General features: G+C 40.2%; 3 protein-coding genes across 4 annotated transcripts; 1 reads left to right on the forward strand and 2 right to left on the reverse strand.

The window, feature by feature from the left end:
* Nucleotides 1–4617, forward strand: rnf212b (E3 ubiquitin-protein ligase RNF212B). Its single transcript, XM_088311883.1, has 13 exons — nt 1–249; nt 541–652; nt 735–787; nt 2342–2416; nt 2543–2649; nt 2731–2833; nt 2919–2947; nt 3020–3060; nt 3371–3395; nt 3494–3560; nt 3769–3826; nt 3909–3939; nt 4008–4617. The coding sequence occupies exons 2-13, from the start codon at nt 553–555 to the stop codon at nt 4069–4071; spliced, it is 753 nt and encodes a 250-aa protein (XP_088168009.1). The 5' UTR covers nt 1–249; nt 541–552; the 3' UTR covers nt 4072–4617.
* A 13-nt stretch (nt 4618–4630) lies between these two features.
* On the reverse strand, nt 4631–9001 carry homeza (homeobox and leucine zipper encoding a). 2 transcript variants are annotated; one of them, XM_088311882.1, is made up of 3 exons: nt 8533–9001; nt 7698–7782; nt 4631–7348 (listed from the first exon to the last, which is right to left on the reverse strand). In XM_088311882.1, exon 3 carries the CDS (start codon nt 7319–7321, stop codon nt 5351–5353), a length of 1971 nt encoding a protein of 656 aa, XP_088168008.1. In that variant the 5' UTR covers nt 7322–7348; nt 7698–7782; nt 8533–9001; the 3' UTR covers nt 4631–5350. The 2 variants fall into 2 exon arrangements, with proteins under 2 accessions (XP_088168008.1, XP_088168007.1); XM_088311881.1 differs by having other exon boundaries at nt 7698–7789.
* A 1716-nt stretch (nt 9002–10717) lies between these two features.
* On the reverse strand, nt 10718–22654 carry dhrs1 (dehydrogenase/reductase (SDR family) member 1). Its single transcript, XM_088311590.1, has 9 exons — nt 22528–22654; nt 18681–18829; nt 17385–17528; nt 16758–16837; nt 13271–13403; nt 13064–13207; nt 12919–12988; nt 12335–12415; nt 10718–12256 (listed from the first exon to the last, which is right to left on the reverse strand). Exons 2-9 carry the CDS (start codon nt 18822–18824, stop codon nt 12120–12122), a joined length of 933 nt encoding a protein of 310 aa, XP_088167716.1. The 5' UTR covers nt 18825–18829; nt 22528–22654; the 3' UTR covers nt 10718–12119.
* Between the last annotated feature and the right edge of the window lie 2626 nt (nt 22655–25280).

The raw sequence follows: 25280 nt of genomic DNA on the forward strand, positions 1-25280 counted from the left end.
TCCTCACAAATAGTTTACTCCGTGCTTCAAGTCTTCTGAATGTTTATGGCTATATCTCTGCGTTTAATACAATTTTGTATTTTCAAACATTTCTTTAATTTATATTATCTATAGTGTATTTACATTAAACGTGAAGTTCAGTGAATGTCTCGTCAGTGACGAGTCACCTGCCTCATGAGCTGCTATTAGCAAGCTAACGGCTGCAAATTCATGTCCACGTTTGTATGCCTCGTCTCAAATTTGCTGCAGGTAAGATGACTAACTTCTTAGAGTATGTTTTCTAAATATTTTATGTTTGGAGTAATACGTGAAATCTGATTTAGAAATTTGAACTAGCAACAACTCTCCAAACTAACACATGGAGGCATAGTATTAGTTAAGAATAATTGTTGGCGCGATGGACAGATTTGTACAGATACTTAAAGATAACGTGATGACATACAAGTACAAGTACAAAAGGAATTTATTTACAAAGTAAAGTTTAACTCATCATTCTACTGAGTTTGAATAGTTTATCTCATAGCCTTTGTTTGTTTGCAGCTAAACTGAGTTATGGAGTGGTTCCACTGTAACAAGTGCTTCTCAAGAACAGGATCAAAGTTTGCAGTGTCCAGCTGTGGACACATCTGCTGTGAGGCCTGCATTAAACCTGGCAAGGCTTGTCTGTGGTGACACTATTCTGATTCCTTGTAATAAGTTATTGACAAAATGGTTGATTATGCATCTACCCCCAGAGCAATGTGTTATATGTGGAACCAGCTGCAGTTACATGCCCATCACAGATAAGGTTGGTGATTATTGCATTTTGGACCTTGTGTTGTGAGGACCCAATGTAATTTTCAACTTGCTTGTGTTTTATTTTCAGGCATCATGCACAATTTAGTTTAGATTCTTTATAGTAAGAGCTAAATGGAGCTATATTTACTTCTGAAGAGAAGGTATATTGAGTTGTTATTAAATCGATTATGCAGAAAATACAAAAAAATAATTTATTTATTTTCACAGCATGCAAGCATTGATACCCCAAAACCTTAATGTCATTGGCTGTATGTATTGAGCCAGAAATTAGCCTGATAACTTATAAGACAAATACATTTGTAAAGAGTTCAACCTTGGTTAAACTACAAATTCACTGTGGCTTAAGACTTACACTATTTTTATTTAGTATGTACCGAAAGCGAGAGCGTCAAAATAATTTTCCAGTACAGTAATACCTATGCAACTTCAAAACATCTTCATTGATTCATAATACTGATGGATTAATTAGCATTAATGTTAACATTATGGATATGAGTTCAATACATATTAGATCAGACAAGCATTGACATGTTTTTGTTAAATGAATGCATGTCGCCATCAATCCCCAATTGATACTGTTGATGCTGTTCAGAGTCCTGGGGAAGCTGGAGCCTATCCCGACAGATTTACAAGCTGCTAAATTGAAACTAGGCAGGGGTAGGGAGAAATGGTTTAGAGAAAAGTGTGACTGACTACAACATGTACGTAGTCAGCTTGTCTTAATCCTCTCACCACAACTTGGGCTTTTAATTACTCCCCGCGCTGTCTAACTCGACCATAATTTTTCAGTGACTGAGCATGCGTCAATTGGAAATAGATGTCAATTATTTTAACAGCACCACCGATTGTGCAGTTTTATTGTATTTGGGGAGTACAAGAAATCAAAAAGCCATTCATGAAATAGACATTCTAATGTTGACCGGATATACATAATTCTTGGAGGTTGAAAACAAAACCAGTTTTTGCATGGCCAGCACACTGGCCGGAAATGTCACCAACTCAGGATATATGGGATGCTCTGGATCAACGTGTATGACACATTCCAGTTTGTCCCAATGTCCCTCAGCTTTTTCGCACAGACGTTGTAAAAGAGTGGACCAACATTTCACAGGCCTTAATCAACAACCTGATCAAATCTTTGCAAAGGAGGTCAGTTGCACTGCGTTATCGAATGGTGGTCAGACCAGATACTGCCTGGTTTTCCCTCTCCCTGTAAAACTAAACAGTTTAAAGTGTCCTTTTATTATTGGCTCCCTAAGTCACACCTGTGCACTGTGTGAGGCAGGTGGCGCTCAAAATGTGACTGATGTTGGGGTACACTCATAATTATCATAATCTTCTGTTGTGCTGTCGCAGAACATTACACTGTTGACGGGAAATATAAAAGTGAGGAATACATAATATTATGCATGGTCCTTAAATTCTGCATACGCACACACACAAACACACTGTTGACAATTTGAAAAAACAAATGAGAATTAGGAAAATATTTCAGAATGTCTTTGGAAATGTTTATGTTTACGAGTTTTGCTTTGTGTTTTAGATGAAACCACAGGAAAGGGTGTTTTTCGTGGATCCTCTGAAGCTCATCCAGTCACGACTAGAACACATTTCACAGGTTTGTTCTCCTTTAAACCTTTTTACGACTGTCCTTTTTAATAACTCTGTCATGCTGAGAGTTATTTAACCTTCATAAGAAATTCCTGAATTAATATCTGAACGTGAAAGGTGTGTACTATCTCAGATTGCCGATTTTCAGCGGACACAAATGGAGCGAGCAACGGCATACTTCAAGCACAAGTCTGTTGAACTGGAAAAGCGTCTGAAAGAAGTCACGCAGCAGAGTTACAGGTGACAAAAGATGTGTTCATTATTCCCATAAATGGGACAAATATTTGCCAGTATTGTCACTGTTGTTTCTTTTGTCAAAAGGCAAATAGCTGAATTGAAACGAGAGAATGCTGATTTAAAAAGCCACAATATGGAGCTGAAAAGAGAGATGGCCGAGCTGAAAAAGCCTCTTTCACAGAGGAGGGTATGTGTGTTCCTGAATTTGAAATTTAAATTTCAAAAAAAGTGTTTTGGAATGGTTGTTAAAAGTGGAAGTCTGCCCTACACAGGGTTCTCCAGGACAATTTCAGACAAATGGGTAAAAGCAAATTTACCTCTCACAATTAATGACTTGTTTTGAAGCTGTAACTGAAACTTTAGTATCATGTAGTGCTCGGCGGATCTCGCTCCCTGTGGCTGTCACTTCTCCTGGTAATTCTAGATATCTCTTACTATTTTTTATCATGACTGTAATCAAGCAGGATTATGCAATTCTCAATTTCCTATGAAACTCTGCAGAAGAGTGTTTAAGAAGACAAGCAATATTACATTATGGTGTGAATCCAGTAAGAGTTGCAGAGAGTCTCAAAATTTTATTGCAATTCTGCATGTTTACTAATGATGAAATTCCAACATGTTAGTAATGTTTTACCCTAGAAGAGGTTTGCTACTGGAATGTCTCTTTTCAATGGTGATCAAGCTAATATTTTTTCTTGACTCAGAACTTCTTCTCTATCCCCAGTTACCCCTAATTTAAGAAGTATGAGGTATGTTTCACACAGCCATGTTGTTGTATAAGCCTCAAACTAACAAAAGAAAATGTTTGACAACAGCTTGGGAACCATATGTGTCGTGTGGTTGTCAGTCATTTAGGTCCAGCAGATTCCCCGGTGTGGCCCAGAGACAGAGGTCTTGGTCTTGCATCCCGTACAGTTAAGTGGCAGGATTATTCCAGTCCAATGTTTACAATTTTCTATCAAATTAAATAAACATAATACCGTTCTCTATGCATTTGCAATATTTCACTGTCATGGAGTTCAGGGATATTGAAAGACTCATTATGTAATCAATTTTTACAAAGAGTTGGCAAGATTTGAAGAAAATGTAAAAATAATTTTTGCGTATGGTATTTTACTCAAGACTCCTGGATCGACCACTTCTTTGTCTAGCCACAGCCCTCTGCTAGAACGTAGACACAGTAAGTTATGTTTCATTTTTGCACATTAAGCCTGATGGTCTCATAATATCAAATGCCTTGTTGTTCCTTACTGTTTTTAAAGGGACCCCAACATCCATCAGCCCATCCACAAGGTGAGAAATGCAATCCTTAACAGTCATCCTTTTGTCTCATTTGCACCTTCAATTTGTGTCATCCACAGAACACCAAACATCTTCCAATTCCATCTGATGACTGGCTTATCAATAGACTCACCTAGGCATTAATCAAATCAGTTGTATTTGTAATGACACATCAAAATATGTTTTTGTGGAGAAGGGAAAAAATGTTTTTTTTTTTTGTACACACTTCATTTGTTGTAGTCCGTTGTTTTCCATTGAGTAATTTAACAGTCATATGATCTCACTGCTCTAGTTTCTTCATGGTGCTTGTTATTTCTGCGTTAGGATTTGATGCTATGCGTCCACACCGTAAATTCTGAGCGGCATTATTGTTGATTTCACAGTTGCTTGAAAAATATACGATCAAAATCTTATGCATTTCTATGTAGCAGTGTTCTTACATAAATACATTTTTGAATGGGTTTTACAAACTACATTGGAAACAAATGCTAACAAGTGTTTCAGATCTATAAAACATAACCGAGTGAGGTGACTTGGTACTTGTATGCTATTGATCCAAAGAATTTGAATCTTGTGCTGTGCCTCACAAAATTTGCAAGATATTTCGAAACAATGCATGTTGTGATCACCAGCTAACTCTTTATATTATGTTACAAGGACCTTAGTTACCTGGTTGAATGAAAAAAAGAGTTAATGAATGAAATCAGTTTTGTATGTTTTTCTTAGTACAGTGAAATTGAAAGCATTTCAACAGATAAGCAAGGATTATGTTTTGGATACATTCTGCAGAAGTGAATGGCAATGTTTGTAACTTTTTTTTAATCTAAACTTGTATAACTTAACAAACAACAGCAGGTTAAAGCAGGACAGTGTTTAGTACATGAAATAATTGGACTTAGTAAACATAACGGCAGCAGGCTCCAAATCCAAAGTGCAAGATGTCAAATTAAAGGGGAAAATGTCCAGTGTGCATTCCTTATAAGGAATAATGTGTCGAGAAGGAATGATTACACAAAACGTCAGTGGCAAAGTCAACAGAAATCTTGCCTCGTCCACTGTACTTGGGTACCAAAAGAACCATCAATTTAAATTACTGCTACAATGAGCTATTCTGCCATTTATATCTAAACAAATAAGAAAAAAAATATAGCAAACCAGTGTACAATTTTCTTTTCTATGTACAGCAACACAGGCAGCAAAGTTCATCAGTTTCAAATATATTATTAAGATAAACAGAAAACAAAGTAAATATACATGCCTCAAACCTTGATTTGGGCTTGTACAAAGTACTTGGAAGACTAAATGTTACAATCGTGCTTCAGATAAAGCAAAATGTTTACACCAAGTGACAACTAAGTTTGCTGGTCGAGACGATATTAGCAGTACTCAGTCAACACGAAGCCTTCAGTATGCTTCAACTGCTTTAATCTGTAACAACGGCTTCTTGGTCAGTCTCGCCAACAATCTGAGCTGAAAACCAATCTCGCACTTGTTGGTAACTCATTTTTGATTTCTTGCATAATATGTCAAGGTCTTTTTCATTGAGTGAGCCTGTTGAGAGGAAATAGTTAACTAATGGCTGGACATTTGGGGAACCTGCACTGGTTCCATTCACTTGAGATTTCCGTTTGCGGCTACCTCCAACCCGCGGAAGCGTTCCTGAACCATTAGGTAAAACGGCATTAGTCTGCTGGGCGGCAAGCTCTGCCAAGAATTTGTCACGAACACCCTTAACCCATCGCAGCTGGCCGTTTTTAACAGCATAACGCGTGTCCCCAAACCACTGGATAACATCAGCTCGGGGTAAACCTGTAATCTTAACAAGTTCTGTGTAATCTTCACTCTTGGGCCACTGGCATCGTAGGAAGTGCTGCTTTAATAAAGCCAACTGCTCCTTGGTCTTCCTCGGTCTGCCACCAGATGTCCGGGATGTAGAAGCTGTTGAGAGGTGTAGATTATTGCCCCTGGCTGAGTGGACTGACTTCTTTGATGTGCTCATGTTGTTTAGGGGCTGTTTGTATGGTGACGCTGCAAGTGGTGGCGTTCCAGAGGGGGAGGAGCAGGGGGAGGATTTGAATGTGTCGCACAGTTCCTGTGGAAGAGCCTGTTGGTCAAGCTTGCAGGGCTTGACCAACTGTAGAGGTTCTTCTTCACTTTGTTCTCCATCTTTTAGACTGTCTCCATCACCAGAAAGATCTTCCATCGCTTCATATCCCTCAGCATCAAGATCTCGTTCCCCGAAGGCCTCAAGGCTGTGAGACAAGAAAGTCTGGAAGAAATGTGAATTTCTTATCACATTGCTTCGGGCTCCCTCCTGGCCCTTCCCCGCGGCATTAAAAAGACGACTCTTTTGAGTCGTAAGTGAAAGAGGTTCGCTTTGTTGTTCGTGTTTGCCTCCTACAGCCGAGAGGGTAGAAAAGCCCTGGGCCGCTGCCAGGCTTCCTCGTCCGACTCTAAGCTGGTAACGGCTGTCGCTGAACCATTTTCGGATGTCATTGCGGCTCAAACCAGTCTCTTCCTGCAAGCGCCTAAGCTCCACCTCTGCAGGCCAGTTTTCTCTCAAAAAGCTCTTGCGAAGTGCAGCAAGCTGAGCTTTTGACTTTTTATAGCGTCCATGGCGGTGTTGTTGTGGCGAGGACCCCGAAAGGTCTAAGGACACCTCAGCGGCAGCATCGGCGACGGTGGCAGCCGCCGCATTAGCACTTGATGGTATGTCACTTGGTGGGCGGTAGAAGTAGGAATCCTGAGGCGGCGGTAACGTGGAACTGAAACACGGGGAGGTGGATTTGATGGGTTTATAAGAATCTGGTGATTCACATTTTGGTTTCTTCTTCTGGGGAGTCACAATAGGGAAAACAGGCTCTGCTTCAGAATCTTTACCCTCAATTACTTTGGTTTCCTCACTTGTGTCAGTGGAGTTGTCAAAAGAATATGGCACCGATAGTTTCCGTCGTGTCTCCTCTATTTCCTCTGACGACCAACTGATCCCATATTTAATTCTCTGTACCATGAACCAGACCTTAACTTTGTCCAAGGGTAAAGAGCAAATCCGGGCGAGAGTGTTGACCTCAAGTGACGACGGGTATGGAAACAAGTTAAAGGCTTGGACGAGCTCTGGAGTGGAGTCAAGTTCGCAAGTTTGATCAGAATGTGTCCACACCAGTTTTAGTTCTTCTGACACAAGGGGCAAGCACACAACAGAGTTGTGGTTGGTGGTGAAACTGGACGCGGAGCCGGCGTTGCTTTCAGGTGACCTGGCAGGAAGATGCAAATCTTTAACAGTGTGTTTATCTTCTTGCTTTACTTTACAAACAGTCTTTGTCGTTTTGCTATCCAAGAACTTCTTGGCCGCGTATGGTCCCACTCTGCCGTTTTGTTCATCGTAGGTTGCCATCTGGGCCTTTTAAGTAGGGTGTTTCACCTGGAAGAAAAAGAGGGTTGTTTTATATGTTGATAGTTTTGAGGGGGGAAAAAAGTCAGATCACGAGAGTTTATATGCTAATGTTTTGAGAACTTTTGTTTTCCCCTCATTGTCGAAGTCAGTTATCGGACAGCTGTTTCCCCTCCCCCTTCTACTTTGAACTCCTTATTCTGAACTCCCACTGAAACGAGTCGTATACCCGGTCCAGACTGGGTTCCCCTCCCCCAAAGTGTGGTGGGTGACTTTTGTTTTGTGTGAGCAGGGGGGTTGGTGGGGGGCACTGGTTGCAAAGGGTGGGAGCGTGGAGAACGGACATCCATGAGAAAACCCTTCACGGTTACGTTCTCACCCTTTTTCTTGTTGGGCTTTGTTCCACTTCAAGTCTCCAAAAACAAGTAGAGGCTCTTCACGATGGCAAACAGCAGAGCAGAAGCCTGTGAACTTGTAAATAGAGAAAATGATCAGTAATAGTCATGCTTTAGTTATTTCTTCCCAAGTTCAAAAGTACTCAACTCAAAATCATGTCAAATGAGTTTGAGATAGTTTATTAAATGCAATGCAACAGGTATCTATAAAACAAGCCAACTTTGCAAGGTAACTTTTTGGGAAAACAACTTTTGGCTAAACAGTGGATAAACAGCATTAAGTACTAATACAAAAAAAACATTTTATTAATTGATTTCATGAATGAGTGAGTGGTGTTTAACACACGCACATCCCGGGCACTGTGCTCAATTATATTAAAAAATGAATAAAAACATTTTCCTCAAGAGAGAACATTTGAAATTGAAAACAAGTGGAAATTGTGCGCATCTTGTTTTGAGACTGCGCCACGGCCAAAGATTTGGGTCGCTTTAGCTACGCAAGAAATGTGTAACCAAACCACGAGCCAACTAACGCCACAACGTTCGTCATTCGTGACCTATTGGAACAAATAGGGGCGGTAATTTAAGTAGCCGCCCCATGTTGTTGTTTCATTTTTTAGTTAGATCTAACATGTAGATCATTGAAATTAAGAACGTTGATTGAAATAATGGGGTATACGGTTAAAAAGTTGCTCGTTTTGCCACTAACAATGGTAGTCGTGCCTGTGCCCCTTTATGGCGTACTAAGTAAAACGCTTGACTGAGCTGGCGCACTTCTCCGCCAGCCACACTTCGATTTAACGTGGAAAATAAACTTACCACTAAACAATCCGTTGTGCCGGGTTTCCTTGTGAGCGAAAAGACAAGGAGATGAAAAGCCCTAGTTTCCGTTTCGCGAGAGGCGGCTCTAAATGGCCGAAGTTTGGAAGAAGACTATGGACACAATGCCCGTCCGTCTGGCGGCTTGACCCCTGTCTTATTTAACCGAGCACCTCGTCGGATTAACGGCCAAGGAAGGCAAGATGCGACAGCGACCAAGTTTGTCGCCCTTTCCTCAGACTTGGTCTCGCTCGCCCCCCGCTTAGGCGTCTTTTATTTCCGACTAAGAGCTGATGTTCGGTCGCGATCGCTGCTTGGTCCGCGGCCGCTTTTGTTCTGTTGAGAAGTGTTTCCACTGTCCGGCCAGATCGAGGCGAGGCGGAGCTGCGGACCAGGAAGCCCAACAAGGCCCAACTGACTGTCACCTCGGCGGAGTGGGTGTGCCAGTCTGCCGGGGAAGGCTTCACATTGGTGGGAGGAAGCGTCTGTACAACAAATCCCGGCCAGTGGGCTAAACACATTTTTTCTACGTCAACCACGTTGCGCGCCCCCTCGGATCTGGGCCACATACTATTTACGACGAGATTTATTTGCGTACGGATTCATCATCCATCCAACAGCGCAGCACTTTACCGCGTTTCCCTCAGGATCATGGTGTGTTTTTATTAGGCAATAATTAGGGGGGGGATGGTATTTATGTGTATAAATTAGGTTGAAATTGTTAATTTATCTAACAGCAGCTCTGTAATGATACTACTTATGCTGGAAATAATCTGAGGGCGACGAGTTCAACGTAGAACAAAAATACACATTACTGGAGTGAGCACAGAAGTGAAAACCCTTTCTTCATTAAAAAGGAAAACAAAAAACATCATATTCTAGGGGAAGCATCTATTGGGTTACAACTGCATTACCAGGAGTTTCTTTTCCTGAGGGGACATAAGGACGGACCGTTAGCACATCCCCCTTGCATTTTTTAGGTTTCCGCATGGAGCATCTTCTCTCGTTATTGCATCATCGGTTTTCACAGGGGTCCTCCACATTGCAAAAACCTGCGCATGAGGTTAAGGCTAAATTGTCCAAAGGTGTAAATTAAGGGTAAATTGTTGTCAGTGTGCACTGTGATTGGCTCGCAAACAGTCCAGGTTGTACTCTGCTTCGCCAGCAAAGTCAGCATGGATGGTTCGAGCACACCTGGACCAGAGTAAGGACACACGGGACAAGCCGTCAGTGTGGTACGAGTACCACCAGTGGTATACGGCTTCTATCTAGTGGCACTCAAATGACGCACTTTCCATGTATAGCTAAATTGTATCAAACTTAGAAGATTGAAGGTTAAATGCAAATATATCTATCTTGTGTTCCTTTTCAAAAATTTAGGGATAGCTTTTTACCTAACTTTTGTGCTAAAAAATAGAGCACTTAGTAATGATACTTGTAAAAAAAAATAAGGCAAATAGCTCCCAGAAGCAAAAATGGATGCACACAGAGGCCTTCAGATCTCTCGTTGATGACAAACTCTTTTCAAGTAGCGCAAGAAAAGCTTTAATTCTAACGTCCACACTAACAACCTCTGAGTAAATATTACACACTTGATTGGGGCTGCTGGTTTGGTTAGCAATAGTAGTCATTGACTGCTTCTCTGATCGGCGTTCACAACCTTTTCTTGTCCTGAGATCAAATAAATTGGTGGAGACCATTATTTCAGTTAAGACCTTGCATCAGATGTGTCTCGTTATCTCATAACAAATGTAACCTTTTAGTTCACCATAACGATGTATTCTGTCACACAGTGGTGACATCACCTTCCTTCCTTTTCCACATGATCCATTCATCCATCCATCTGTTTGGTAATCTATACCACTTGTCCACATTAGGATTGCGCATGAGCTGGGTTTATTCCAGCTAAACCTGAGCAATATGGGGCAGGATAAACCGTGGACTGGTCGCCAGTCAATAAATGGGCAAACAACCATTCATACTCGCATTCACACCCTCGGACAACTTGAAAAAAATTCCCCGAACGTGCATTTGTTCAAAATGTGGAGGGAAGCTGCAGGACCCGAGGAAAACCTATGCAAGCACATTGAGAACATAAACTACAATTTCAGTCTTCAATTGACCTAAAATGTTTCAGAGATGTGGATTCAATATAACTTTCCTTATTTTGAATAAGACAAACAGCAATGTTTCACCTCATTTCTTTATTCATCTAAATAGACTGGTAGCATACTGCACTGTATAGAATACAAATATTGATGCAAATATATTGTCATGCTTTTACATTTTATCAAAAATACTTCATACATTATAGCTGCATCCACGTCAAATACAGACAAACCAGCTTCATACTTATCTCAAATACAATTTTATATTCTCAAACAAAACATTAATAGTTGTACAAATAAGCAAGAGTGGAATCCCTAAATTTGACTGCCCAAGGAAAAATATGCTTCTAAGAGGTGACAAAAACACACAATCAATTTTTGTTCATTTTTTTTTTTTTTTTGTTATTGTTCTGCTATCACAGAAGGTTACCACTGATGTCAAAGAGAAGTACAAGATTAGCATTCTCCCAAGGGGGGTGTTTTCTCTGTCCAGTACAATGCCTCAACTCAATATTGTGATTGCAAAGTGAGCATTTAGTTTCCCTGCAGTCACTAAACTTTTATCCTCATTTGCAATTTTTTTCATGTTCCAAGTGTTGATTTCATACATCTTATTGTATTCACGTATAACATTAAGATTTGTTATTACACTTGATGTATTATTTGTTGATTCCCATCATATTTTGTTGTGATTATCTTGGCTGCAGTATGTCGAGGTTAGGTGTTTGCGCTTCAATCAGATTTAAGCCTCTTTGTACTACAACGTTAATCTAATCTGCCCATGAATTTAAGAATCACAAGCGCTGACCAATTTAATTTACACAATATTAGCAATGGGGCTGTTTTTTAACGAGTCAAATTTAAAATTCGTCTATTAGCTGGCTCACAACATCTGCATTTTTCCATCCTTTGATGGGTTGGTCAGCGCAAAACTTGTAACAGCCCACTACAACTATCAAAATATTTGTACCAATCTGCACGCATCTCTGCTGAATATGATTTGTTTCCCCTAAATGCATTTTTTTGGTTTTATTAGATTAATATTGATTCTTAATTGTGACAGAGGATGCAAGTGGTGCAGTCGCATACTGTTATATTCCGTTTTTGTATAGTATTGATAAATTGTACTTTAGAATTGTGATGCAGTAGTGGTGGTTTTAAGAAGTGGATTCAATCGGTTAAGTCCCCACCTACTAAAGGCCCAGGTACCAAATGCACAGCGCAGAATTGTCTTTAACAACTATTTGACCCTAGAACGGATAGAATCCATTCTCATAGTTTCTTCTGGGAAGAGTTGTTTCAACATGTGAAAAAAAAATTGGAGGTTTGACCAGCGTTACCGACACAGATTGAATTCAAATTTAGAGGTTTCACTATAGTAGCCATTCAAACTTCTCGGAGTCTTTCATTGAAATAGACACTTGTGGTGATTGGATTAAAAAGTAGCCACAAAGAGGTTTTCAACACATCATCTTGTGGTTAGAAATGGTTGCTTGTCAAGTGAAGCAGAAAGCGTGGCATTCTTATAAAAGAAGGGACAAAAGATGATAGCCAGGAGAGATACGGAACTTGGGTCAGCAGGAACTTAAAGGAGGTAACGTCTTTCACACACTTTCCTGGAAAAGCAAACAAACATAAATAAACAAACACCGTCAACTCACTGTCAGTTTAATTATTTTCCAGAAATGATTCACCATCCAAATCTTGGATCCCATAACGCCTTGCCAGGTCAGAGGTCATGAGAATTTTCCCACTCAGTGACATCAGGTTTTTATCTTTAAAGCAGAGCAGTGAAATGATTCATTAGTTGAAGCTGAAGAGGCATATCTAATTAAAGCTGAAGTCAAGTCAAACATCTTTGCAATAATATCACCTATGTGCTCCCACTACCGTGACCACAATATTCTGATATTGCATTAAGGAGAATAATCCAATAATCCAAGGTGTTACCACACCTTGCTGGTGACTGAAATTGACACCAGATTGCCCACAGGTTTCATTTACGAACATCACGGTTCAACCCGTTTCCTGGGTTAGGCAAGCCTGTGGGTACTTGGACAACAATTTTAGTTGACAGCAGGGGGCGGTGCCACTTAACCCATCAGGCCCATTGGCTGGCTAAATATGGATGGATTATCAATTCTTATACCTCAAACAATAGTAATCAGAATACTGTTTAGAATAGTGGGGCAAAAAGAACATTATTGCAATGAACATTGTTTTCTCACTTCTGTTTTAAAGTAAGCAAAACATGTCAGTCACTCTAAAACAGGCCTACCTTGAGCAAGGTTGACAATGCATAAGCCACTAAATTCAGTGGATTCTCCATTGGCAAACATATCCTTAGACTGAGGGTGAAACAATTCAGATATTTATCAAAAAAGACAATACTCTACACATTGATCTGCTTGGGAGGAGCCTACCTTGGAATCCACTTCCTGTGATGCATCATCTGAAAGTACAAACTTATTTATTAGCTCCGTCTTCACTGGTCCGGGCCACAGGCTGACAGATGCCACTCCCCTGCTCCGAAGCTCCACAGCCATGTCTACTGCCATGCGGTCACACTGTAAAGAAATTCTTTAATGACTCGATGCATAGATCTGAGACCTTATGAAACGCCAACTTACTGCTGCTTTCCCAACACCGTATGGCACATTGAAGAGATATCGCAGCCCTCCCATGGATGAAACGGTGACGATCAAACCCTGACCTCGAGCCACCATCATACGGGATGCATACACTGAAGAGATATAGTGGCTTCTACCAAATTGAGCAAATAACATTAAATGAATTAGGTTTGTCCAAAAGAGCCATCATTACAGAGATGTGTCATTTTACAGGTATACACGGGAGCAAAAGTTCTTGTGCCACCACTAACGCTGTGAAAAGAGTGTCTAATATCATCTAATATTAATATTATAAAGTGCTTTCCTCCACTGCTGTGGTAGTGACATGTACATGCATAGTGACACATTTTGTACAATTCCGCTCCATCATGATTACGGCATGTGTCCCGGTGGCGTTGACACTTTTCCAAAATTTTACATACTTCTATTGATCTGTATTACTGCACTATCCCGATAAATCGAGAGGCTCAGCTCCTTCACCAAAGCAGACCGATGAAGTGTCTGCATCACTGCACTAATGGATCGCTCGCTCCATTCTTTCCTTACTCACACACTGAACCAGACTCCAAGATAAAGAGCAATCAACCCTCTTCTGACAAAAGACCAAAGTCCGAGATTTGGAAGTGCACATTTTCATCCCAACCACTTCACCCTTGGCTGCAAACTGCTCTAGTGGGAGTCGAAGATCGCGGCGTGATGAAGCCAACAGTACCACATGTGTAAAAAGTAGAGATGCAATACTGAGGCTACCAAACACTGCGCAACAACTAGCCTGTGCTTTGAATTTCTGTCCATAAATATGATGAATACAATCAGTGGCAAAGGGCAGTCTTGGCAGAGTCCAACCCTCACTGGAAAATGAATTAGACTTAATGCCGGAACTGGGGACCAAACTCTGACACGGGTCATACTCAATACTCCTGAAGTCTTCCTCAAAGAACTTCTCAAGGAACATGGTCCAACTCCTTCTTCAAGTCTACAAAACACATGACCATTGGTTACGTGAACTCCAATGCACCCACAAGAAACCTGCTGAGGGTGTAGAGATGGTCCACTGCCTGGATGAAAACCACATTGCTCCTGCTGAATACAAGATTCAACTTCCCAACAGACCCTCATCGCTGTCTTTGTATTTTCCCTGTTATTTATTTTTTTACAGCATGTATATTGTATACACATTTTCTCCAAGTACTCCGGTTTCCTCCCACAATCCCAAAACATGCGTGTGAGGTTAATTGAACACTAAACCGAGATGTTCTGCCACCGGTGAAGCTCCACCTGAATCCTGACAGGGGGTTTCTTCCAGATGTTCCCAGCAGACTCTCATACTACATTTGGGCCTGCAAGATCAGACCGTCATCTTCCCCCACCATAGGAACCAACACCGGATAGCGATCGGTAGATAGCTCCACCCTACTCAACCCTAGCATCCAAGACATGCAGCCACAAATCCGATGACACAACCACAAAAGTCGATCATTAAACTGCGGCTAAGGGTGTTCTGGTGTCAATTGCACATATGGACACCCTTCTTATACACCCACGTATACACCCAATAAGTATAGCCACACCTGCTCAGCCCTTCTTACAATGGACAACTCGTAGAGTGGAAGAGAGTCTCCTCTCAAAAAGGACCGGTACCAGAACCCAATCTGGGTGTGGAGGCAATGCCGATTATATCTAGACATCTAGTTCCTTCCCTGCCAACGAAGTGACATTCCATGTCCCTAGAGCCAATTCCTATAGTCTGGATTGGACGGCCAAGGTTCCTGCCTTCAGCCACTGCCCAGCTCGCACTGCACCAGACCCCATTGGCCTCTCCAGCAGTGGCTGAGCCCATAGGACGGGGACCCACATTGCCTTTTTGAGCTATGCCTGGCCGGACCCCATGGAGGCAAGGCCACAAGGTGCTCACTATCGCCCCCTACCTTCAGAGGGGTGCCCCAGTGAACGGCGTCTGGATGAGGGAAAATTAAGTCCATTGATCATAATTGTCATATGGAGTCTTTTGAGCCATGCTTTCACAAGTTCCTCACCTAGGACCTGTCCTGCCTACATGTTGATTTTGTTTTGTACGTATTTTACTATAAAGAGAACAGCAGGCTTAAGCGAGTGTTTGATCACGGGCCACTTTTGATAGTGGGCCAGGTTATTTGTCAATGACGCTTTAAAAAAAAAAATTTGAATAAAGCTGAAATGTGTACATAAAATATGCTTAAAGGAAGTCAAGTCAATTTTTTTTTAACAATAATGTGTTCCACGTGCCCCAACTAGTCAATCCGGTTCATTTTTGTGGATCCAACCTTTTTTTTTTTTTTTTTTTTTTAATTAATTTCAGGGCGCGGTCATTGTTCCCTTTGCTGTACTGAAATGACATTGCAGTGCCTTCAGACTCAGATAACGACCAATCCGGGCTCAACTGTTATCCGGATTTGGTTGCAATCTTTGCAGGATAAAACTGCATTCCTGGAAAGTTGGAAGTCTGATTTCTCCCACTCCAATTGTACCAGTTGGGATCTCAAATCTTTCCAGGCCAAAGTAAACAACAAAAGATGCCGAATCGTAATAAATTGATTTTGTTTTGCATTTTGACCTGCCTTATTAATTCGCTTTATTTACATAAATAAAGGAATATCTTCGAATTATTTCAGTACAATTCATCAAATAATGCAGGAAGATAATGGCGGCATATCTGGATGTGATCAGTACAAATGTAAAACCACAAAATTTGTGTAAAAATAAATGAAGATAGCAAAATATATTTTAGAACCTTGCAAATTATGCTACATCTGTCTCTCCATTAATGGGTGATGCCAAATTGAATCAACTCTTTAAAGTCAATGTAGATTTCTCAGACTTTGTCACTTAGACCTCCCAGTTTGATTGGGGTGCCATAAACCTTTCCATATCTGAAGTTGGAAAACACCAACTCTCCACTTTCCTGGATTGCAGCCTTAGCCACTGTGATGTCATTTTTAGTTGGCAGCAAGTGACAAAAGGGCCACCCAACTGAGATGGATGAAAACAGGTGGATTTTAACAACAACATTATTCACAATGCCGTGTTAAGACCAGCTGTAAAGATTTTTTTTTTTTACTTGACTTCCTTTTTAATAGTTTTTAAGACAAATATATAAAATATTCATTAACTAATGCTGGCTTTTAAACATCTGATTAATTAAAATTAACATAATTCTAATGAATTTACCAATTATTTACAATGCCCGGGAACACATTATTACGATTTATAGCTGTTGATCATGCTCCACGATCCAGGAAGCAGCCTGCTAATTAACAAATAAACAGTTAAACCAAAACAAATGCAGCACTCTTTTTGTAACAAATTACTTTGACTGGATTTTAGTTTTCTATTTGGTCATTTCAGAATTAAAAAAAAAAAACACAACCTAAACAAATGGTGGCAAAATATTTCTGGAAAGTTATGACAATGCAGTTTGTCACCATGACAGAGCACACAGTCTTAATACCTCAGACCAGTGTTGTTGATGGTGTCCCAAAAAGACGGATCTATCTCCCAGAACTTTTTCCCGTGGTTCTCAAAGATAGCCTGTAATGACATAACATATTTATAATCACTCAGATACATAAGAGCTATTGTTTTACAAATATTCAGTTTTGTATGTTAAAGGTTTATTTAAAAAAAAAAAAGATTAGAATGTGAACCCTCTGGGCCGACTAGTTGGTCTAAAAAAAAAACAAATAAAACAAAAAAAAAAAACAGTTCAATCCATCATCATGTGTGACATTACGAGGGACATTAGCAAATCCCATGACAATTTAGTTACGTAAGCATCTCAAGTTTTAAAGCTGGTGTCTTTTGCTTTTTTGTGATGCAACTGCACGAGTGTAACGTCGATACCAAAGAGGAAAAGTGCTAATAAAAACAAACATTCAAACATTTGTAGAGTTCATTAAAATTACAATGGCCAGTTGGAGGCTCGGACAGATTACCTCACTTGACATTGTTATGAGAAATGATCCATTGTTTTGAAGAGTTGAAAAAGCTTGGAAGCCAATCAGCATTACGAAACAGAACGCTTTGTTCTACATTGGAGATTCTTCAAAATGTCAAACAGTACTTTAATGCTACTAACCTGTACTCCAGCGTATGCATTGTTTACCAGGAGGTCCAGTCTGCCGCTCTGTTCCAGTTTTATGCGCTCAAATAGTTTCTCAATGTCGTCATCATTGGTTGAATCACAGATGACTGGCACACACTTTCCACCCCTCTCGCTGACCTGAGTAGAGAGCAAAGCCAGCATATGTACAAAGACTATGGAAAAGCATTTGAGTTTTAAAATGAACGGATTGGCTATAACATTTGAGGTTTTATAAATATAGTTGCGATTTTTAGCCCAAAAAAATAAATCACTATTTTTTTTTAAATTGCATCATCTATCTATCCAAGTCAATCAATTATAATTAGGTAAATTATTATGTGATACGATATTTTTTTTTACCTTTACCATTCATAATAAATAAATAAATAAATACAAATAAAAAGCAGGCATATAATGAGATGGGTACATCTTATGAGACTATCAGTGGTGGTGAGTATGGGAAAGAGCCAGCAGATGGTGCAATGGTGAACTCAACAGTATTAAAGCCTGAGGAGAGAAACCCCCAAAAACAAACAAAAACTGAAAGAGGCTACAGTAAATGCCCGGAAAAGCAATATTAGATGTGAGTCACTTTAAGTTAATTTAATAATGTCGTTTCCAGAACATTTCCTCCCTTGAAAAATGAGCATATTCAAACAAAAAGGTGCACTTTTGTTTCATATTCATCTTTGATTAAAACCCAAATATTTTTAGAGAAAAAACAAAAAATTAATTGACCTTGCCATTCAAATACCTCTGAAGGAAACTGTACTGTAAAAAAATATTGTACAAATATTGTACTATTGTCTCATCTTGTCTACTGTTTAATGTTTAATGAAATGTGCAGTCGACTTTGTGACTTGGCAAGACCGACAAATTGGCAACACTACTTTTCTTATGTAACAGATACACTTACCACCAACTGTTCTTTTTTTTTTTTCTTCGTGTGAACCCTGATTGATAAGTTTGCTTCATTTTGTTGCGCAATAGACGCCTATCGACAAGCCTGTTCGAAGGGGGCTTTGCCATGACTTTAAAAGTTGTGTCATTGAAATAGACCAATATCTGCCATCTGTCTGAGGTGAGGCCCACCATACAGCACAACGGACACACTACGAGCGGTGGTTGGGGAGGGGAGAGTCACGACCGGGTGCAAATAAATGTCAGGAAACACTGTGGAGTCTAATACTGTGTACGTGTATGCTGCAGTCTCTCCTCATGCTACCACAAAGACTGCTACAAAGTCTTCATGACAAGTCGCCTGCCTAAGTGCCCAGCTTGTCATTTCACCTGTGTGGCTGTTTCTTTAAGAGACATTTCCTGACGTCCGGTGATGTAGACGGTGGCGCCTGCCTCAGAAAGCTGCAGCGCTATTCCTTTACCAATGCCTCTGGAGGCACCTGTGACCACACATATCCAGTCAGACAGGGACATGTTTTCTGTGGAGGGGAGGAGGACAAAAGAAGAGATGGATTACAATCAATAATTAGCATAAATGAAGCTGATTGAAAAAGTGCACTTTCACAAAGAGTATATTGTGTTGCTCATTCTCTCGTGTGTACACCTTGGTCAGCTAAGTAAATGACAGACATGAATACACAGTACATGATAACTCACAACTTCTCAGCAGTAATGCTAGGCGTTCTTCAGAGGTTATCACGACTGTGGGTGTACATGTTTTGCTGCACCGTTTGTGTCAGATATTAATTTATTAAAGAGATATCAAAACTCACAAAAACTTTTAAACTTCTTTAGCTACATGTCAAATGTCATAATAATATCTCATGTTTTTCCAATATTGTGTAGCTCTAGTTTACAGCGGATAACAGGGCAGTAGCTGTTAGCATATCTACTTTGTAGTTCAGGCTTCAAAATTCAGGCTTTGCATGTTCACCCCGTGCTGGTTTACATTTTCACTCGGTGTTCTGGCATCCTTAACATTCATAAACATACGTTAGGCTAGGTAGGTTATGGATGTGTTTGAGTGTTTTGTTTGTCTATAAATGATCTGGAATTGGCTGGCAACTCGTGCGAGTTAATGCCCGCCACACGCTGAACATCAGCTGGTGATAGGCTGTAGCTCTCCTGTAAAAGTGACCCGATCAAGACGAGCTCTATGGAAAATCTATACACCTTGGACCGATCACCAGTAAGCTGCGTAGACAAACAAATTCACACTTGGCGTTCAATCAACCCAACATGCAGGTTTTTGGAATGTGGACTCAAGCCAAAGGAGAACATGACACCAAACTGAATTCTCAAACGTCTTTCCATGTTCTCAATAGTACGATAGCTTTGGCATACTAGTATGATGACAAAATGTCACTGGTGAGGTAAAACTGTGCACTAACGGACAACAGCATGCTACTAGTGACAAATGTACTAGTTAACATCTAGTGCAGCGATGGTCAACTGGCAACGCACGGTCAGCATGCATCCCTCTGAGAGGCATTTGAATCATTTGAGAATAAAAATGTTAACAGTAGCTGAACAGTTTCAAGTTGTAATGACAGTGTTAACCACTAGATGACAGACATTGCTTACTAGTGCCTCCAAGACGGTACTTTGGCATCAGAAGAAGAGAGCAGGAGAAAATTGTGTCTTTCATGTAAAAAAGGAAGCAGATTATATTCACCAAAGTTAAACCTACTGTATCGGCATGGTTTACATAAACGCTGTAAAGCCATGAAAGATTTCAACTTAAGAGTCGCTTGCACACAGTGATATGATGGAACTCCAAGGAACACTAGTGTGCAGGGTTCTCTCACAAGATTTCTCAAGAAGCCAAGTCTCGACCACTGGTTTTGACGCTATTCAGAATTTTAATCACAATTACACAACGTAAAAGACGTCACAAATTCTAGCCAGTCAAAATGCACAGAAGCTTTCATGCGGGCAAATCTAATCAATTTCCAGGTTTGAAGCGAGTGAGAGACTGCCGCCGGCCGCTAAGCTATAAAGATGCAGTATAGACCGATTTTGAAAGTAAACATTTTTTTCCCCCAAAAAGAATTATTCGTCTGATGTGCATGAGTCGCTATTTTTTTCGTTTGCTTCAAATCCTTCGTAGTTTAGGAGTGGTTCTTTTATATATGTATGTGAGCATTAAACATGCTTGTTAAGATAATGATCGGTATAAAGAGAAACCCACATATTTTGTCCTTATTTATAATGGCAGTAGCGCTAATGAAAAATTGTAGTGAGGGCATTCAAATCAGGTATGCGTTTTATTTTTGTTCCTCCACCTTTTGAAGGGACAAAAAGTAATTGGACAAACTAACAGAATCATAAATCAGTCATTTTTTTAAAAAACTTTGTTGCAAATCATTTGCAATCAAGGACAACCCGATGTCTTCAACCCATGGACATCATTCGACGCTGTGATTTGTCTCTGGCGATGCTCCGACAGGCCTCTGCTGCAGCTGTCTTCAGTTCCTGCTTGTTCTTTGGACATTTTCCTTCCAGTTTAATCTTCAGCAAGTGAAATGCATGTTAAATCGGATTCAAGTCAGGTGATTGACTTGGCCATTGCAGAACATTCTACTTTTGCTTTTAAATGACTGGGTCATTGTCCGTCTGCATTGGGAAGCGTCGCCCAATGGGTTTTGAAGCATTCAGCTTAATATGAGCGATGACGAATGATATTGTCTGAAACACTTCCGAATTCATTTTGCTGTGTTTATCAGCAGTCACATGATCAATTATCAGAATAGATCATGTTCCACTGGCAGCCATACCTGCCCTTGCCAAGACACGACCACCACCATGCTTCACTGATAAAGTGGTATGCTTTGGATCTTGAGCAGTTCCTTCCCTTCTCCATACTTTTCTTTTTCAATCCTTCGGGTCCAAGTTTATGTTTGTCTCGTGTCCATAAGATGTTCCAGAACTGTACAGGCAAAATCTAATAAGGAATCCGTTTTTGAGGCTGACCAATGGTTTACATCTTGTGGTAAAACTCTGGGCTTACCTCTGGTGAAGTTGTGTCTTAATTGTTAACTTGGACATGTACACACCCACCTCCTGGAGATTGTTCTTGATTGGCCAACTCTTGTGAAAGAGGTTTTCTTGACAAGGGAAAGGATTCACCTGTCATCGAGCACACTTACTGTCCGTGGTCTTCCCGGTCTTTCGGTGTTGCTAAGGTCACCAGGTTCTTCTCTCTTTTTAAGAATGTACTAAACAATTGATTTGGTCACAACTTTTGCCATCTCTCTGATGGGTTGGCTTAGATTTTTCAGTCCAATGATGCCTTGCTTCACTCGTAGTGACAACTCTTTGGACTACATATTAACCTCACCAGATACCAAATGAATATACCACACTTGAAATGAAGTCTCTGCCTTTATCTGCTCCTTGCATGTAAAATACACCGGGCCATAAAACAGCTGAGTGGCCAATTGTCCAATTACTTTTGATCCCTTAAAAGGGTGGAGGTACATATAAAATGTGTTGAAATTAAATTCTAATTCCTACACCGCTCATCTGATTCGAATGTAAAAGCCCTCAAATTGAAGCTCAGGGTCTGCAGTTAAAGCCCACCTTGTTTGTTTCATTTAAAATCCATTGGGAGCTGGAAGGTTGAAAATTGGGTCAAATTAATGTCCAATCGGTTTCCAATGAAGGTGCTTGAGAAACTAGCGTTGAATCGTTATTTAATTCAACAGGGAGCGACACTTGATATAGGAGCAAAGTGCACCGTCACTTCTTACTCACTTATTGAGGCCATAGTGAACAAGTCGTTTTGGGGTGTGTACTCTATTGGGGTTTAACTGACCGTTATTCAACATTTACGATGCACTCAGGATTGCAGCATATAAAGGAAGGGCAAAGGTGAGTAGCAAGAGTCTACAGCAGGTAGTAGTTGCAGTTTAGTATAAAGACCTTTTTATTATTAAAGTAAAAATGTTAAGACAAATCACCACAAAACAAATAAAGAAAACCAAGACTTGCATTAATGGTTTAAATAAAGATTCGTATTCGTGCATTTGAAACGTTATGCAAATGTAGCATAATTAATACAAAAACACACTGTGTCGCCAATTAAAGTTATCCAAAATGTTATTTAACACAATGTGCTACAAAATCAATGTCTGTTGAAAGCGAATAACGACAGCAAGAGAAAACAGCAACTTACAGGGAGCGGCGTCGGATATTTATTTTCCCCAGCGAAGTCTCCGTAATTATCTGGTTAACAATCAGCAATGGGTTTGCTTCTGATATGAATGCAATGTAACGCCTCCTTTCCTCCCACCTTCCCTTCTTCTTCTTTTTGTGACGTTTTACCGTAGCTGCTATACATGATGTTGCTTTACTGCCCTCCTTTGGTGAAACTTCTTCTTATAATACAGCACTCTTATAATAGGGTGGTATTTTTCAAATTTGACAAGTAAGCACACAATTCTAAAAGTATAAAGATTGGCTGTATGACTTAGCTGTCAGACAAAAATCAAAGTTGTGTGATTGGAATCAACTTGACTCACCGTGTTTGGAGACGTAGCAAAAAAAAAAAAAAAAAAAAAAAAAGCCCCTTTCCTCAGCAAAGACAATGAAGATGGGTCATGCATGGGCTTCCGGCAAGAAAATGACCCAAAACATTCTGCCAGGGGAACAAAGAAGTGACCTCGTCAGTTTCCAGACCTCAACCCAATAGAACACCCATGGAGGGAGGTGAAAGCTTCAGTTTGTTGGATTTTTTTTATTCAAGGGTATGAAATAATTATTCTTCCCACTATATATGAGACTTAGTTTGCTGCCAGCACAAAACAAAAGTATTTTTCAAAGTTCTGAATATTTTGCTCTGACTACAGCCTGTTGTTTTTTAAATTTAAATATAATTTTATGCGGTTTGACCCGGGATGGGCAACTAAAATGAGGGAGGGGGCCACAATTTATCATCTGCTCTAATGGTTGGGGACCACATAGGACCGCACACTTCCTAAGCAGATGTATGACAAATATGGCATTTTAGACAAAAACATGCGCATGTCTGTATTTAATGCATTCAACAACAAAGGGTTTGAACAATACAAAAATAACCTCATACAATGATTTTTTTTTTTTAATTTTATGGTGCAAAGGGATCATATGCATAAAATTTCACAATCAAGGGTGGCAAAAAAATGATAAACAGAAAACCAACATTTAGTGCAAGAACTGCTTTCGTGTATTTTTTCCACAGAAAAAAATCCACTCACGCATTATTGTAATAATGTGTTGTATTATTCAAGTACTATGTCTGAGATCCGATGTGCGCAACTAAGCGGAGTCTGCCACCTGGTGGTGAATGTTTACATTACAAGTTACTGTAAAAGTGTACGGTGAACCCCCGCTGTTCACAAAGATCGGGACCGCCGCTCGAATAGCAAAAATCACCGCTGCCCGTTGAAATGCATCGGGGATTTTTCCTTTTTATTTTTGTAAATCCCCCAAATATAGTTTCAAAAAACACTGATACTCCTCCAATATCCATTTGCCATAAAAACAGGGGTTAGATCCTATCAAAACCATTTAATAAAACAAACATTCATAATATTGAAAAAAAAAATCCGCTAATAGGCGAATCGGCAGGTATGGAACGGCGAGTATGTGGGTGTGCGCTGCAGTTGAGGAAACATGTTTATAATTTCGACCCTCAAAAATGTATTTTAAAAATTGCTAAATAAATTGAGGGACCTCTCAGAATGTACGAATGCGATCCGCAAGTTGCCCATCCCTGAGCTAGACTGAATATTTTCAATTTTGCAAAGTGTTTCTTATAATCAACTTTAAAATGTGATGGCAAACCCCATTGTGGGAACATAAATACTAATACAGTTGACATTGACAGTCCTTGGTGTAAAGCAGTCAATTCAACGAAATATCACATTATGTGGCATATTCCTTGGGGGGGGTTCAGCACAAAAAAATTTATTTACATATTATCCACTACGGGCAACCATTATCATGCCAAATCGCTTAACAGTGCAAGTAACAGTACTTAACAGGTTTGCCTTGAATTCAGTATTAAAATGACAATTAAACATTTCATCAAACTGAATTTGTTCAATGATATTAGAGCAAAACCACAACAGAGACCCATTCCATGGCCTGCTTAAAAAATGGCTGCCATATTGATTTTTCGTTGTTGTTCATTGCTATCACGTTTTCCTGAAAAAAAATAACGCTCTTGCCAAATTGCACTTTTGTCCTAACTTACATCATAGTTCGAAAACATCCATCCATTATCTAAGCTGCTCATCCTCACGAGGGTCGCGGAGGTGCTGGAGCCTATCCCAGCTGTTTACGGGCAGTAAGGGACACCCTGAACTGGTTGCCAGCCAATCGCAGGACACACGTAGAGGAACAACCATCCGCGCTCACACCCAGACATAGGGACAATTTGTTGTTCACTCACCCTACCATGCATGTCTTTGGAATGTGGGAGGAAACCCACACAGGCAGGGGGAGAACAGGCAAACTCCACACCCTGCATCTCTAAACTGTGAGGCCATCTTGCTAACCAGTCGTCCACTGTGCCGCCCGTTTGTAAACAAAGCCACATACGTATCTGGCGTTCATTTGAAAAGGTAGCCATATTTTTTCATTTTTATGTGGCTTGCACTTTTTTCTAAAAAAGTCACATTAAAGGGGGTAGTCAACCCCCCCCATGCCAATTTATTTTACAATAATGTGTCTTATCTAGTCTAAACAAGGCATTCTGATTCATATTGTGTTTGTGGAATATGAGTTAAGCAGCAAAATCCACCCGTTTTTAGCCATCTCAAGGGGCGACCATTGTGTCACTTCTGACGACTGAAAATGACATCACAGTTGCTCAGGGCTCAGATAAAGACCAATCACCGCTCACCTTTTTTTCTGAAGCTGAGCCATGACTGGTCATTAGTTGAG

The sequence above is a fragment of the Idiotropiscis lumnitzeri genome, chromosome 12 (assembly GCF_059441095.1).
Source record: "Idiotropiscis lumnitzeri isolate Australia: NSW breed Sydney's pygmy pipehorse chromosome 12, RoL_Ilum_1.0, whole genome shotgun sequence".
NCBI classification, from domain to species: Eukaryota; Metazoa; Chordata; class Actinopteri; order Syngnathiformes; family Syngnathidae; genus Idiotropiscis; species Idiotropiscis lumnitzeri.